The sequence below is a fragment of the Rhinatrema bivittatum genome, chromosome 7, assembly GCF_901001135.1.
Source record: "Rhinatrema bivittatum chromosome 7, aRhiBiv1.1, whole genome shotgun sequence".
NCBI classification, from domain to species: Eukaryota; Metazoa; Chordata; class Amphibia; order Gymnophiona; family Rhinatrematidae; genus Rhinatrema; species Rhinatrema bivittatum.
In genome coordinates this window covers 310,092,564-310,110,159 of record NC_042621.1, presented here as the reverse complement: position 1 = coordinate 310,110,159, position 17,596 = coordinate 310,092,564, and the positions used below count along the sequence as shown (strand labels likewise).

General features: G+C 43.5%; 1 protein-coding gene across 1 annotated transcript in view; it reads right to left on the bottom strand.

Moving 5' to 3' along the window:
* The window catches only part of LOC115096252 (deleted in malignant brain tumors 1 protein-like), a 397,025-nt gene that overhangs the window by 186,623 nt on the left and 192,806 nt on the right, over positions 1–17,596 (bottom strand). The window contains exon 15 of the mRNA XM_029610760.1: positions 7,580–7,609. Within this exon, the coding sequence (XP_029466620.1) occupies positions 7,580–7,609 (30 nt within the window). The remainder of the gene's footprint in view (positions 1–7,579; positions 7,610–17,596) is intronic.

The following is a 17,596-nucleotide window of genomic DNA, read 5'->3' as shown; positions in this document are numbered from 1 at the left end:
GTATTCAGAACAATAATATAGGCGTTGGTCATGCCGATTTTTGACTATTGTAACAGAGTGTTAGGGGTTACTATGAAGAATTTACAGTGCCTCCAAGTGATGCAAAACATGGCAGCCAGACTGGAGTTGCATTGGTTATCTGTTAAGGAGAGGACCATGTTTAAGATCATGTCTTTAATGTTTAAGATCAATCAGGCCAAGGGTGCAAGTTATTTAACAGACAGAGTTCACAGATATGTGCCAAAGCAGATTTTCCATTCATCAGAAGGACCATTGTTTATGGTCCCTGGAGTGAGGCAGGTGAGAAAAGAGGGCTCAAGAAAGAGGAGGTTTTCAGAGTTTGGGCCAGAATATTGGAATTCAATGCTGATGGATATCAGATTGGAGGCAAATTGTTTAACTTTTAGAAGGAAATTGACGGCATGGTTATTTCTACATCTTAACTAGTTTTTTTAGATTGTTCTGTTTTATTGTATTGTACAATATCATTGTAAACTGCCTTGATCAGCCTGCTGTTTTTTTGCAGTATAAACACTTTGAGAAATAAATAAATATTGTAAAAATGTTATCAGAAAAGTTTTGCTTTTTGGTGAAAGATCCCCAAATCTGCAAAAGGGTAGTCACCATGGAAGCTGTGGAACACGAGGTGGGATCTAGTGAAGCTTCAGTCATACATTTGGGTAGCAAAAACCCAAGGGATCAGTACAGTACTGGGGGTGAATTTCTGTGCATATTACAGAACTGGGGGTGATCACATCTGACAACCTTAAGGTGCCCAAACAGGTAGAGAAGCCGGAGGGATGATTGGGTGCAAAGGGAGAGAAATAGCCAGCAGGTAAAAGGAAGTGATATTGCCTATCTATAAGCTTCTGCTGAGACCTCACTTGGAATTGGAGACCAAACCTTCAAAAGAATAGAAACCAAACAGAGTCAATCCAGAAAGCAGCTACTAAAATGGTTAATGGTCTTCAATACAAAATGCATGAGGACGGGAAAAAACAAGGCGGCTCCCTGAACGGACGCTTGTTTGTACGCTCCAGCACTCTCGTTACTTTTCTTTCGTTTTTCTACTTACTTGCGATGCCTCACAAGAGAAAGGGGAGAGTGAGGGTTTTCCCAGCTGAACCCCAGCTCCCCGCTGGTCAGATGATGTCTCAATTCACGTCCCCCATATTAGAAACGAGGAGCCCCGCTGGCGGGACAGGGGGGGGAGCCCCGATGCCGCCTGGGGAGATGCTGTGGATTGGGAGAGGCCCTTGGAAAGATCACCTCCCTCAGAGGAGGTCGGAGTAGGTGCAGCGAGTGGAGAAACCACGCTACACCAGGGAACATCGAGAGCGGAAAGAACGGAGGTAAATAGAGGCCTGGTTTTGAAATCCCTGGAAATAAAATAAATGCCTGTTATTACACTGGAGTCCATTTGGGACTTGATAGCGGGACTTGTGCTCGAGCACAATGAACAGTCTCAGTTTATGGAGGCTACCAACAAGAGAATAGATGCCCTGGAAAAGCATTACAAAACAAGACAAGAAGAACAAAACTTAGCCCTAACAGAGGTAAAAGAAAGTTTAAAGGTGGTAACTGACTCTAATGTTATAACAACTCGAGAACAAACATCAGTCTTGCGCAGACTAGAGATAGCTGAGAATTACCTGAGACAATTAAATTCAAGACTTTTGAGTTTTCCAAGGGTGGTTGGTGAGATACTGCTGATAACTTTTAAAAGATATTTAAAAGAAATATTGAAGATCCCAGAAGAACAAATACCAGCGGTTAAGAAAATACTTTATCTTCAACAAAGACAGCCACAGACACAGATACAGATCTCTCCTATAGGATATGAGGGGAACTTTAATAATCTGAGTACCTGGAAAGTTCAGGGTTTGAAGTTATAGAAAGAACTGTTCTTTTTGTCTCTTTCTTGTCTGAACACGACAGGGGGCTTTGTCAAGAAGAATTACTTTAAAAATATTAATATTCCCCATCTTGGAAGTACAATCAGAATATACCCTGATTTTGTCCAGAGCAACACAAGTGCGTAGAAAAAAAGTTTCTTGAGTTGCACCAAGAGGCAGTTGCAAAGGGTGCAAATTTTATGTTGTGCTACCCGCAAAGCGAGTCATAAAGTACTCCGGCAATACCTTCGTATTTTATAGCCCAGAACAACTTAGTCTGTTTTTGAGCTCGAGAGAACAATCTTCCACCAGTTAAATCCGTGAAAAGAAAAGTATTAATATGGTTTCCAGGGTAGCATAAATAGAAAACATTTTCCTGGTATAACTCCCTCTAAGTATTTCTTTTCCCCCCCCCCTCCAATTTGAGTTACGGCTTATAAAGAGGGAATATGAATTTAAAAGGGATGATACTTTTCAATATATTTCTTATATGTAATTCCTATGTTTCTAAGCAAAAATATCTTTGTTTTTGTAATATGCAAAATTGAGAAATTAAAAAAAAAAAAAAAGCATGAGGACAAATGTACAGATCTAGACACGAATACTCAAGAGGAAAGGAGGGAAAAGGGAGATATGATAGAGACTTTTTAATACCTCCAAGACACAAATGACCAGGAAGTGGAAGTCTTTCAATGGAAATGAATCTTTTGAATGAAGGGATCATGTGATGAGGGTGGACTCAGGAGTAATCTAAGCAAATGTTTCTTTACAGAAAGGGTGATGGATGTGTGGAACAGCCTCCTAGTAGAGGTGGTGGAGTCAAGGACGGATGGATGTGGATGGATGTGTGGAACAGCCTCCTAGTAGAGGTGGTGGAGTCAAGGACAGTGTTAGAATTCAAGAGAGTGTGGGACAAGCAAAGAGGATTTCTGAGGCAGGGGAAGGGACTATTAAGCCAAGGAGGAGATGCAGGTGAGCAGTCTGGATGGGACGTAAGGTCTTTATCTCTACTCAACTCATGATCTGTGTGTTTCTCTGAGGGAGAGGAAGGGATATAAAGCTGAGCAGGAGGTGAGGATGGACAGACTGGATGGGATGTAAGGTCTTTATCGCTCATCACCTCATGATCTGTGTTTCTCTGAGGGAGAGGAAGGGATATAAAGCTGAGCACTAGGTGAGGATACACAGACTGAATGGGATATATGGACTTTATCTGCTCTTATGTTCTATGTTTCTGTCATAGGCAGGCACAGGTTCGAAGCAAGCTTGCTGCTGGGCATGGGTCACTCTTGGGTGGAGCAATCCTTAAGGTTCATCCTTATCCTACACACTATTCAACATATACATGTTGCCTGGACTAGACCTTTCTCACTAGGTTTACACCAATGACGTACAAATTCTACTCCCCATAAAAGACTCACTTAATAACACTCTAAATCACTGGGACACTTACTTATCAACAATAAAGCAACTAGTATCGCAAATGACTCTTACACTAAACCATAACAAAACTGAAATATAATATATACATAATAAACTCACATCACCATTTAGCCCTGATCTTAAAACATGTCTAAGAATCAAATTGTTCTCACCGTAAAAGTCCTAGGAATCTTCCTAGACAATGAATTAAACATAAAAAAAATACATAAACACCATATTAAAGGACGGCTACTACAAACCTCAAGTACTAAAAAAACTAAAACCACTCCTCCACAATCAGGATTTTCGTCCTGTATTCCAGTCAATAATCCTACCAAAGCTAGATTACTGCAATGCAGTCCTACTGGGCCTTCCGACATCCACATTAAAACCAATGCAAATGCTTCAGAACGCAGCAGCTAGAATGCTCACAAACAGCAAAAAAACAGATCATATAACCCCAATCCTTAAAGAATTACACTGGCTACCCATCCCATATAGAATCCAATACAAAACATTGACTCTCATCCACAAAACACTTTATACCCAGAATATAGACTGGTTCAATGCTGCATTGAAGCAAGCTTGACTGGAGGATAGCAAATGTAACCCCAATATTTAAAAAGGGCTCCAGGGGTGATCCGGGAAACTACAGACCGGTTAGCCTGACTTCAGTGCCAGGAAAAATAGTGGAAAGTGTTCTAAACATCAAAATCACAGAACATATAGAAAGACATGGTTTAATGGAACAAAGTCAGCATGGCTTTACCCAGGGCAAGTCTTGCCTCACAAATCTGCTTCACTTTTTTGAAGGAGTTAATAAACATGTGGATAAAGGTGAACCGGTAGATGTAGTATACTTGGATTTTCAGAAGGCGTTTGACAAGTTCCTCATGAGAGGCTTCTAGGAAAAGTAAAAAGTCATGGGATAGGTGGCGATGTCCTTTCGTGGATTGCAAACTGGCTAAAAGACAGGAAACAGAGAGTAGGATTGAATGGGCAATTTTCTCAGTGGAAGGGAGTGGACAGTGGAGTGCCTCAGGGATCTGTATTGGGACCCTTACTTTTCAATATATTTATAAATGATCTGGAAAGAAATACGACGAGTGAGATAATCAAATTTGCAGATGACACAAAATTGTTCAGAGTAGTTAAATCACAAGCAGATTGTGATAAATTGCAGGAAGACCTTGTGAGACTGGAAAATTGGGCATCCAAATGGCAGATGAAATTTAATGTGGATAAGTGCAAGGTGATGCATATAGGGAAAAATAACCCATGCTATAGTTACACAATGTTGGGTTCCATATTAGGTGCTACAACCCAAGAAAGAGATCTAGGTGTCATAGTGGATAACACATAGAAATCGTCGGCTCAGTGTGCTGCGGCAGTCAAAAAAGCAAACAGAATGTTGGGAATTATTAGAAAAGGAATGGTGAATAAAACGGAAAATGTCATAATGCCTCTGTATCGCTCCATGGTGAGACCGCACCTTGAATACTGTGTACAATTCTGGTCGCTGCATCTCAAAAAAGATATAATTGCGATGGAGAAGGTACAGAGAAGGGCTACCAAAATGATAAGGGGAATGGAACAACTCCCCTATGAGGAAAGACTAAAGAGGTTAGGACTTTTCAGCTTGGAGAAGAGACGGCTGAGGGGGGATATGATAGAGGTGTTTAAAATCATGAGAGGTCTAGAACGGGTAGATGTGAATCGGTTATTTACTCTTTCGGATAATAGAAAGACTAGGGGGCACTCCATGAAGTTAGCATGGGGCACATTTAAAACTAATCGGAGAAAGTTCTTTTTTACTCAACGCACAATTAAACTCTGGAATTTGTTGCCAGAGGATGTGGTTAGTGCAGTTAGTATAGCTGTGTTTAAAAAAGGATTGGATAAGTTCTTGGAGGAGAAGTCCATTACCTGCTATTAAGTTCACATAGGGGCGGATTTTAAAACGAGCGCGAATAGCTTACTTTTGTTTGCGCTCCAGGCGCAAACAAAAGTACGCTGGATTTTAGTAGATACGCGCGGAGCCGCGCGTATCCGTTAAAATCCTGGATCGGCGCGCGCAAGGCTATCGATTTCATATAGCCGGCGTGCGCCGAGCCGCGCAGCCTACCCCCGTTCCCTCCAAGGCCGCTCCGAAATCGGAGCGGCCTCGGAGGGAACTTTCCTTTGCCCTCCCCTCACCTTCCCCTCCCTAACCCACCCGCCCAGCCCTGTCTAAACCCCCCCCTTACCTTTGTCAGGGGATTTACGCCTCCCGGAGGGAGGCGTAAATCCCCGCGCGTCAGCGGGCCTCCTGCGCGCCGGGACGCGACCTGGGGGCGGGTCCGGAGGGCGCGGCCACGCCCCCGGAACGCTCCCGACACGCCCCGAAAATGCCGTGCGGTTCGGGCCCGTCCCCCCGACACGCCCCCTCCGAAAACCCCGGGACTTACGCGAGTCCCGGGGCTCTGCGCACGCCAGTAGGCCTATGTAAAATAGGCTTACCGGCGCGCAGGGCCCTGCTCGCGTAAATCCGCCCGGTTTTGGGCGGATTTACGCGAGGAGGGCTCTGAAAATTCGCCCCTTAGAGAATAGCCACTGCCATTAGCAATGGTTACATGGAATAGACTTAGTTTTTGGGTAATTGCCAGGTTTCTTGTGGCCTGGATTGGCCACTGTTGGAAACAGGATGCTGGGCTTGATGGACCCTTGGTCTGACCCAGTATGGCATTTTCTTATGTTCTTATTGCATTTTCAGACACCTAAAAGAAGCTTACATTGTTCAAACACAAGACTTCTTCCACCCCCCTCTCCTAAATCAATACATCTTAACGCAGTCAGGGAACGCGCCCTTTCTATGGCGGGACCCATCTTATGTAACAAACTACCAAGCGAGCTAAGAATGGACCCCCTAATACAAACCTTTAAGAAAAACCTAAAGACATGGCTATTCCAAAAAGCATTCGTTTGAATCTTACAATCTTTGCTACAACAACCACCTTATTCAGAAACTCCATGCGTGTTAAAAAAAATGTCTACAGCTCTCTTTACTCAATGCCGACCTATACTAACGAAATTTATATTATGTGATAAAATCTGTTTGACTAACACCTAACCATATTTATAAAGTAATTATGTTAACTATGTTCCTCCCTAAAGAACGTTAAGTAACTCCAATTGATTTCACCTTCACCCAAATCTATAACTAATGTGTATTAAGCCTTCACTTAACAAACACTGTAAAAAAATTCTCAATTTCTTTGTAAGTGACTGTTTATTTTTTGCAAACCGATGTGATATACTAGTTTGAATGTTGGTATTTAAAAATAAATAAATAAAAAATTTATGAGCTCCAGGAGTGGAGGGAATGTATGAGATGTATGGGTGGGTTTGAATTTTTATAGCAATGTTGAGGGGGATTCTACCATCTGTAGGACATTAATTCAGAATTAGGTTTTATACCAAATTTTATTTTTAATGTTGCTTATAGAATTTATTATATTTGATAAGTTTTAGGTTGTATTTCTTTAGTTTTTGATGCTATGCTTTGCATTTTATTTTGAAAGCTGTTTGCCACTTCCATCCCTTTGAGAGAGAAGTGGGTTGTAAGAGATTGATTGATGTAATGTAATTGGGAGGGCGTGTTATTGTTTAATGGTGTGAAATGGCCTGCCACTTTCCCTAGTGAGTTTGGGGTGGGCTCCCGTGAGGGAAGGTTTTCGCTGCATTTGTTGTAAAGTGCTTTGGATCTCCGTTTCAATGAATAAAGCCTAATACAACTCTATAAATAAAAGAGGGGCCATGTAGTATTATGCACAAATCTGGTTCTGAGCCTGAACTGGGCCACAATCTGAATCGGGTTGGAATGATCCAGATTAGAATCAGAACTGAACAGCTGTAGATTCACCCACCCACACCAGCATTACATGAGAGTTAGACCTGAAGTGAAGAAAACTAGCTTCTAGCATCATTTTCCTCATTGTATTCTCTCAGATACCAGGAATGCCCAGGAAAGAGCGATATGGACAACCAGTTAAACAGCATCTCTCTCTCTGTATGAGGCGTGTGAGGTCTGAAGGCTCAATGTGATCTGTTGTATTTATAACCCCCACCCCTCCACAAAACAATTGAAAAATACAATTCATAAAATAAATCCCATACAATTCGATACATAATATAAACTCAGTAAATAAGCAAAACAGCACTGCTGCTCCTTTCCTCCGTTCTTTACAAAGTCACAAAATAGAAAGTATAAAATATGAATTTACCTAGTGGTCTGCTCGGAAAGGATCCCGGAGCTGATAGAATGAAAAAAATAACATTAATGGTCACTCTCTGCTTATATCCTATTAAAAGCTAATCACAGTTTTTTACAGGAGTTCTTGCAACAAAATGTAGACAGGTGTTTTTTCACTTGGCAGATTTCTCCTGCACAGCTGGCACCAGGGCTAGGATGTAGCACCATGAACCCTCAGTCACAACTACAATGTAATATCCCCTCCAACGTATTTAATCTGCTCATTGCAGAGGCATACTACAGGGGGGCGGTCCGCCCTGGGTGCTAACAAGGGGAAGGGTGCCATTGCCGCTAATGTAAATGATGTAATGAAACACCAGTAATGTGCTGGTGTTTCCTCCGAGCCGGTGGAAGATGAAAGAGGCCCTGCTCTGCAGCCAGCTGCCGAAGAAGAGGTCTAAAATGTGTGTGAGAGAGCAAGAGATTAGCCCTGTGAAACTGAGTGTCTGTGTATGAGAGGGTGTGTGTGTGTGTGTATACGAGAGTGTGCCTCTGTATGTGTGTCTAAGAGTGCCTGTGTGGGTTTCTGTGAGAGAGAGTGTACCTATATATGTGTGTGTGAGAGAGCAAGAGATTAGCCCTGTGAAACTGAGTGTCTGTGTATGAGAGGGTGTGTGCGTGTGTATACGAGAGTGTGCCTCTGTATGTGTGTCTAAGAGTGCCTGTGTGGGTTTCTGTGAGAGAGAGTGTACCTATATATGTGTGTGTGAGAGAGCAAGAGATTAGCCCTGTGAAACTGAGTGTCTGTGTATGAGAGGGTGTGTGTGTGTGTGTGTGTGTGTGTATCTGAGTGCCTGTGTGGGTTTCTGTGAGAGTGTGCCTGTATATATGTGTGTGAGAGAGGTTTGTGCATACTCCTCCAATCCACAACAATTTCAGGATGACTAGAAATCTAAAGTTCCCAGGTATGGAGAGCGATAGACTATTTTTTATCCTTGTCAGTTTTAATTATTACATATGATGTGCCTGTTATTTTGAAATATTTTATTAGTGTTTGGTATTCTGTTCATCACCTGTTTTGATATGTATAATTTTTTAGTATGGTTTTGCTATTCTGATTTATATTTCTTGATTGTATTGTTTTGAGGAATAGTGATGTTCTGCTTTTCCATTATTGCACTGCATACAGAATCTGGCTTGTTGTGGTTCCCAGTTCAGTATTTGTCTGCATATGTATGTGTGTGTATTAGTGTGTGTGAGAGAGATATAAGAACCATGTTTGTGTTGTGAGAGAAACACAGAGGAAGTGTGTGTGTGTGTGTGTGTCTCACATACACACACAGACTTTATACACGCTTCCTCTATCCCTCTCTCACACACATACATGCTCCCTCCGTCTCTCACCAAGCATGTGTGTGTGTGAGAGAGAGCATATTATGTGCATATGTGCCCTCAGTCTATGACAATCTTAGCATGACATATGGAGAGCAGGAGATTTTTAAAATCCTTATTAGTTTTAATTATTGGGTGTTATTTGATGTGTCTGCTGTTATGAAATATTTTATCGATGTTTAAGAAATTTTAAAATTATATGGGTGGAAGTGGGGGGGGGGGGGTGTGCCAAAGGAAGTATCTGCCCTGGGTGCCAAATACTAACAACCAACAGATTCAGAACAGATCATAGAAAGTTTCTCTCAGCGCGATATCAAGCTGTGGAATCTTATTTATTATTGATTTATTTACATTTCATATTCTGACTTTTCCCAACATTGGCCTCAAGGTGAATAATGATAAATTTAAATGAACAGAGGCAAAAGAGCAGTTTTTACAGTCAAATCAGAGCCTGCAATTAATGAAACACTGGAATCCAGTCTTAATCCCATTTGTGAATACTTTCAAGATCCAGTTGTGTTCCTGTTATGCACAGCACAGTCCTTCGTAGTGAGTGCAGGGAGTTAGGCTGAAGATGTGGATCTTACAGGGAAGCCAACTAGCACAGCAAACTTTAAAAGAGGTTCTCACAAGTTCCTGGGGAGGGAACTCCATATTATATGAACTGTATTCAATGGGGGGGGAAAGGCTGATGTGCACGGAGCAGGAGAGGGACCTTGGGGTGATGGTGTCTAATGATCTGAAGTCGGCGAAACAATGCGACAAGGCGATAGCTAAAGCCAGAAGAATGCTGGGCTGCATAGAGAGAGGAATATCGAGTAAGAAAAGGGAAGTGATTATTCCCTTGTACAGGTCCTTGGTGAGGCCTCACCTGGAGTACTGTGTTCAGTTCTGGAGACCGTACCTTCAAAAAGACAAAGACAAGATGGAGGCGGTACAGAGAAGGGCGACCAGGAAGGTGGAGGATCTTCATCGGATGACGTACGAGGAGAGATTGAAGAATCTAAATATGTACACCCTGGAGGAAAGGAGGAGCAGAGGTGATATGATACAGACTTTCAGATACTTGAAAGGTGTTAATGATCAAAAGACAACGACAAACCTTTTCCTAAGGAAAAAAATCAGCAGAACCAGGGGTCACGATTTGAAGCTCCAGGGAGGAAGATTCAGAACCAATGTCAGGAAGTATTTCTTCACGGAGAGGGTGGTGGATGCCTGGAATGCCCTTCCGGAGGATGTGGTGAAGACCAGAACTGTGAAGGACTTCAAAGGGGCGTGGGATAAACACTGTGGATCCATAAAGTCAAGAGGCTGCCAATGAAGAGTGGGTGACTCGCCAGAATGATGGCTACTGCCTGGAGTCAATACCCTTATTAAATAAACATACACAGGCGTGACTCCAACATCGCTCTAAGCTTCAACAGCAAGAGGAAATGTGGAAAAAAGGATTCACACTCACAAAGAGGGGAGTAGCTGGCTTGTTACGGCGGTTACTACCCCAAACCAAATGGGCCTGATACTTCACTTTTGATGCACATCCAGCATGGCTCTCTGCTTCAACGGCATGGGAGAAGACTTATACGTCACGCATATCCAGCATAGCTCCCTGCTTCAACGGCAGGGGAGAAGAAAAACAACCAATAAGGGCTAATAACATAGTCTGGGTAAAACAAATAAGCATGGGTGCAGCTTGCTTATTGCGGCGGCTACTACCCCAAACTAATCAAGCTAGATATTTCACTTGGATGCAGCTCCATCACTGCTCTCTACATTAAAGGTGGGGATGGAAGGGAAATAGAACCAAGAGCTAAGAGAAACAGATAAGTATGAGAGAAAATGTGTGAAGCTTGCTGGGCAGACTAGATGGGCCATTTGGTCTTCTTCTGCTGTCATTTCTATGTTTCTATATTAACAAGGTAGACAAGAGAAAGCCATTGCTACGAGTGAGTTCTAAAAAAGAGATCTAGTTTTGGAGCTTTGTCTGGTACTTGGGACCTGGACCAGCCATTATCGGATGCTGGGCTTGATGGACCTTGGACAGACCCTGCATGAAAAACCTTGTGATTTTATGTTCTAAGCTTGCAATCATGGACCCTGAATCTGGCTTCTGGTTTGTCACCCTAGAGCAGTGGTTCCCAACCCTGTCCTGGGGACCCCCCAGGCAGTTGGGCTTTCAGGATATCCACAATGAATATGCATGAGAGAAAATTTGCATGCACTGCCTCCATAACATGCGCATTCTCTCTCATGCATATTCATTGTGGATATCCTGATAACCTGAGTGGCTGGGGGGGGTCTCCAGGACAGGGTTGGGAACAGCAGCCCTAGAGGCCAGGGGATGTGATCATTGACTCTGCACTATCCCTAAGCTCCAGCCACCCAGGAGGGAAAGACTTGTCTTGGGGGTTGACTTCTGCATGGCAGTCACAGGCTCCCAGGCTTGCCATAATATAATTAAGATTGGTTAATGATCACCACAAGTCATAAATAGAAAAAGGCATTCGGTAAGTCTGGATATCACTTTCTCTGCTCATCGCTTCAGGTTAACTCTTGAGCAGTGGTAAACACACGTTACTCTTGTCCTTTCCCTACTACTGTTCTCTGTTCCATGAACAAATGGTAGTTTTAATGTTTCCTGCTGTCAAGCTTCATATGTGCTATCGTTCACTAGGAAATGAAAGAAATGTGTATTTGAAATGTGTTGTGTGGTGGCAGTTTCAATGGTCTGTGTTATTTATTTTACTTGATAAACCACAAGTCAATTAAATCCACCAAAGTGGTTAGCAAGAAAAGTTAAAAGACCAATCAAAAATTTAAAAGGCAGCAGAAACCAATACCAGGATACAGCATATATTATATCTAGGATACCCTAAAAACTATTACTTTACATAAGTCAATAACTAGGCAAATAACATTATTTCTACAAATACAAGGCCTGATTTTCAAAAGCATTTACAGGCTTAAAACTGGGTTTCACATGTGTAAATGCACTTTACCCGGGTAAGTGGGCTTTTGGAAATTGCTGCACCATAAGCCATTGAATTGTCCATAGGATTTACTACTGCGGATAGACAGGTATACATTTTATAAATAAATTCTAAATAAATTCTAAATAAATTAAGTGCACCTTACACGGGTAATTACGTAGCATTGTAGTAGTTGATTAGTTTATCTCACGGCTAATATAATAATATCACACAGAACATGAGAATTATACCTGTAAATAAGTAACTTACATGTATATATGGTCAAGACTTAACTCACTTAACAAATAAGATTTATTATGTCATGGTGTAACCAAACCTTATTGGCACTTGTTAGAATGTACTGCCGTACACATTCACCAACTTTCAATTTATGTGCCCGTATGTAAACTGTTGTGATAGTATATAACTTAACCACGGTATAGAAAAGATTTTAAATTAAATAAAAAATAAACTACAATAGCAGTTACATTTACACATGTAAATCCTTTTGAAAATTACCCTACTGTATAAATTAATATATTACAACAATTACAAAAATAATGTAGCAGGCTACTATAAACCAGGTTCCTGCCCCCCATAAGCTTATCATGTTTTGGAGCTTTACAATGTGGACTGAGCAGCGTCTAAATCTGAGTGGTGTGTTTTGGACCTGTTAAAAAGGGGTTTTCAACTCTGCAGAGACTGCAAGCTGCTGCAGCCAAGATGAAGGAATATAAAAATACATTAAAAAAACCCATGTGTGCTTTCCTGTGAATGACAAATGTTCTGCAAAACCATCATCCACCATTCAAAGTATTAGCAAGTTGGGAAAAGAGCTGTACTGTTTAACCTGCCCAGAGAACAACACTACATAGCCAGCAAAGAAGAAAGCCATAGGAATGCTGTGAGACCAATAAAGGTAGAAAAAGCTCAATTTGGCTGACTCTGTCTGTGTGTGTGGGGTGGAGACAGCCAGGAGTTAGAGCCAGGAAGAGAGGAGTTCATCTGGCAGCCCTGCAATCAGTTCTTCTCCTGAAGAACTAAACATCAGGAAGGAGAGAGAGCTCTGAGGAAATAGAGAGACAGACAGCTGCACTTCCTTCATAGCCAAGCTACATGTAAAATCCCAACAAAGGATTGAAGAGCCAAGAGCTGAGATACATCTTTTCCAGAGATATCCAGGCCCAGGAGCACATGGCTGGATCACCCTCCTAAGAGACTGAATTAAATCTAAATTTTGGCAAGAGAGTATCTTAGCAGAGGAGGGTGTTATGGTTTTGAGGTGTTTGAGTGGATTCTGGGTACTGTGGGGATGACCACGCCCACGGGGAGGAGCCCCGTGAGGAGCCATAGTACTAGGCTTATACTTGAGACGCACAAACACAGAGTTCTGTTTTTTATTATACAGCTGATGTATACCACCAGAGGTGGCAGTAGTGAGGTGATCCAGAGATAGCAGTCCAGGGACCCTTGGCAGAGGGAGCACGTCTCACCGAGATGGTATAGGAACTTCCATGTGTAGGTTCCCAGCGCAGCAGAGCTGTAGGTGAGACAGACTGAGAAGTTAGATACTCACTAAGTTGGTGGCTGTATGGGTGAAGATTCCAGCAGGCAGAAATAGTTGAATACAGGCACTGTACCAGGGAGAGCAGGCCCTCGAGGAGCGAGTACTTGATCCCAGATAGGCACCTGAAAGAGAGTAAACTGCCTCTGAGGAGCGGGTATCCAAGGTTAATGAAATACCCCGAAGGGCAGATAGAGCTTCCCGCGGCAGCAGAGTAGCTCAGATCGGAGGCTTTCCATCCATTCACGATCTGAATCATGATCCGAATCTCAGTCCATAACTCGGTCCAAACCTTGATCCTTGCTAACTCAATGAGCTAGCAAACAAGGGCAGGCTAAATACCTGAATGGCGTGGCGTCTCGAGGGGGACTCCCCCAAGTTTCCCGCAATGACGTGGATAAAGAAGTGGGTGGCGCACCCTAGGAGGCCCTTAGGAGAAACATGGCATGAGGCTTTGCCATAGCTGTTCCGGGGACGCCGGAGAGAGCGGCATGCAGATGCGGCAGTAGCCATCTTCCCAAGGCTAGCGGGGAGAGCAGAGAAAAAGGTGAGGAACAAAGGTCTAAGCCGTCTGGGCCGCAACAGTACCCCCCTTCAAAGGGCCCCCTCCAGACCTCCTACCTGGTCTTGGTTTCTGAGGATGCGTTCTGTGGAATTGCTGAAGCATCTCTTTATCCATTATATTAGCCAAAGGTTCCCAAGAGTTTTTTTCAGGTCCTTAGCCCTCCCATGACAGGAGGTATTCCCATACTCTGCCTCTTTTTCTCACATCAAGGATAGCATCTACCTTGTATTCCATGTCTTTTTCTGCATCAAATGGTGTAGGTTCAGGTGTCTTGGTGGAGAACTCGCTAAGGACTAGCGGTTTCAGTAGTGAGACATGGAACGTATTATGAATCTTCATCGCTGGTGGAAGTTTCAGACTGTACGTAAGAGTACCCAAACGTCGGAGAATGGGAAAGGGTCCGACAAAGCGTGGAGCAAAACGAGCTGATGGTAGCTTGAGTCTTAGATGTTTTGTTGATAGCCAGACTTTATCACCAGGCTGAAATTCAAGAGCCTTGCAGTGGTGAGCATCATAGCTTTTCTTAGCATTTTGTCCTGCTTTTTGGAGCATCTCTTTAGTCTTACTTCATAGTTGTTGGATTTCTTTGGCAGTAGATTGAGCTGCCGGGGTCGACACTGAAAGTGGAAGTGGTAATGGTAGTCATCCGTAGACCACTTCAAATGGTATTGATCCAGTTGATGTTGCTGGATGAGAGTTGATGGCGAATTCAGCCCAGGGCATCAGTTCAGCCTAGTCATTTTGACGTGTACCCACTTAGGCACGAATGAACTGCTTGAGTGTCCTATTCATTCTCTCTGTTTGCCTGTTCGACTGAGGATGGTATGCAAAGGTGAAGTCGAGAGAGATAAACTTCTTGCACAATGCTTTCCAGAACTTAGCTATAAATTGGGCTCCTCTGTCAGAGACAATGTGCCTTGGCATGCTATGTAGGCGAAAGATGTGGGTGATGAAAAGCTTTGCAAGCTCTATGGATGAGGGCAAGCCAGGGAGAGCCACGAAGAGAGCCATCTTTGAGAAACGATCCACTGTAACCCAGATGGTATTGTTTCCTCCCGAGAGTGGTAAGTCTACCACAAAATCTGAAGCAATGAGAGTTCAGGGCTCTTCCGGTACTGGCAAGAGTTGGAGTAGGCCCCAAGGCCGTCCGGGCAGTGGTTTCTGTCTGGCACAATTGGAACATGAAGCAACATAGGAGAATGTGTCTTTCTTCATGGTGGGCCACCAGTAGTACTTCTGTAGTTTAGCCAGAGTTCTGCGTTGACCAGGGTGTCCAGCCAGTTTCAAATTGTGAGCCCATGCTACAGCTTTTTCCTTAGGTTCCTGGGTACAATGGTCTTGCCTGCAGGTACCTGGTGAGTAGCTGACAGGATAACTCTCTTTGGGTCGATGATATGCTGAAGTTCATCAGGTACGTTCTCAGAGAGAAATTAGCAAGATAGGGCATCTGCTCTGACGTTCTAATCTCCAGGGCGGTATTTCAGCACAAAGTCAAATCTGTTGAAGAACAGGGAAAATCTCGCCTGCCTATGGTTTAGGCGCTGAGCATGACGGAGGTACTCCAGATTTTTGTGATCCGTGAAAACAGTGATCTGATGTTGTGCACCTTCAAGCCAGGGGTGCCACTCTTCAAATGCCATCTTTATTGCCAGTAGCTCTTTATCCCCAATGCCGTAGTACTAGGCTTATACTCGAGACGCACAAACACAGAGTTCTGTCTTTTATTATACAGCTGATGTATACCACCAGAGGTGGCAGTAGTGAGGTGATCCAGAGATAGTAGTCCAGGGACCCTCAGCAGAGGGAGCATGTCTCACTGAGATGGTATAGGAACTTCCAGGTGTAGGTTTCCAGTGCAGCAGAGCTGTAGATGAGACAGACTGAGAAGTTATATACTCACTAGTTGGTGGCTGTATGGGTGAATATTCCAGCAGGCAGAAGTAGTTGAATACAGGCACTGTACCAGGGAGAGCAGGCCCTTGAGGAGCGAGTTCCTGATCCCAGATAGGCACCTGAAAGAGAGTAAAGGGCCCCCGAGGAGCAGGTACCCAAGGTTAGTGAAATACCCTGAAGGGCAGAGAGAGCTCCTGCGGCAGCAAGGAAGCGGCAGAGTAGCTCAGACTGGAGGCTTTCCATCCATTCACGATCCAAATCACGATCCGAATCTCAGTTCATAACTCGGTCCAAATCTCGATCCTTGCTAAGCCAATGAGCTAGCAAACAAGGGCAGGCTAAATACCCGGATGGTGTGATGTCACTCGAGGGGGGACGCCCCCAAGGTTCCTGCCATGACATGGATGGCATGCGCGCGCACCCTAGGAGGTCCTTAGGAGAAACATGGCGTGAGGCTTTGCCATAGCCTTTCCGGGGACGCCGGAGAGAGCGGCAAGTAGACACGGCGGTAGCCATCTTCCCAAGAGGGAGGTTTATTTTCTTGCCTTTTGCCACAAATTCAGTATCTCATCTTAACTGCTTCAGCCTTTCAGTTAGTCAAGCATAAACCCTTGCCAGCGGGTACTGGGAAAGAGAAACTGGTGGATCATGGTCTTTCTGCAAGAGACTGTAACAGGCCAAATTTCTGCTGGGAAGCTCCCCAAGAGAGAGAGATACATTTCACACACTGCTGTGCTCATCTACTTGGATTGTCATCTAGCCAGCTCCACCATTAAGAGGGACTTTTCATTTTCTTGACTGCTTTTTTCCCCCACACCTTTTGTGAATGGGACAGGGTGCACCTTTTACAAACTGGTGATAATGGGGTAGATCTGTTCCCCCTGCCCCCTCCTTTTTGAGTACTCTGGGGTAAAGACAATTTTAGAAAGCCGTGTACTTCACTGCTTTCCCCCCCCCCCCCACTACCTTTCTCTATTAGAGTTTGTTATTATTTTTTTACTATCCTTTTGAGTACGTTGGTTGCCCCGGCTAACAGACCATACCCAGTGTTATTTTTGCATTGCTTGATTTAAAATAAGAAAACTGCAAGTTTATATTATTCTTCACTGCTGTACTTTTCCCATTTAATGTTCTGGTTGGATTATTGTCTACTTACACAATACTAGTAAAATGGCTAATTACTGTTTTATTCTGGTGTGGTGATTTTATCTGGTCTGTGGTGCCACAAGTGTGATGTTTGGGAAGGGCACAGGATTGTGGTATTGGGGTGACCAGGACCCTGTCTCATCCCCCACTCATGCTACGAACCCGAAGATAAATCATATTAGTAAATATAATTTCTCATGTGGTACTCCCCACCCCAAGCACAGGGGTAATTTATAGTCTGGACCAAGGGGGCCCCACAATAATAATCAAAGTAAATACAATGCATATGGCGCTACCTTAGCCTGTGAACATTGCACCAGCACTGTCTACAGGCCCTAAGTATTAGTATTCTTATTGTTTTATTATTTGATTTTCCCTTTTTACCAAGCATGGCCTAAAGGCGGATTACAAGAACTGTTTTACTTTTCATGCTTCTCCACAGGCACAGAAGAGATGAACACCCGCACTGATGCAACGTTTCTAGCACACTTTCACCCGCGCTTTTCAAACAAATTTTAGAAA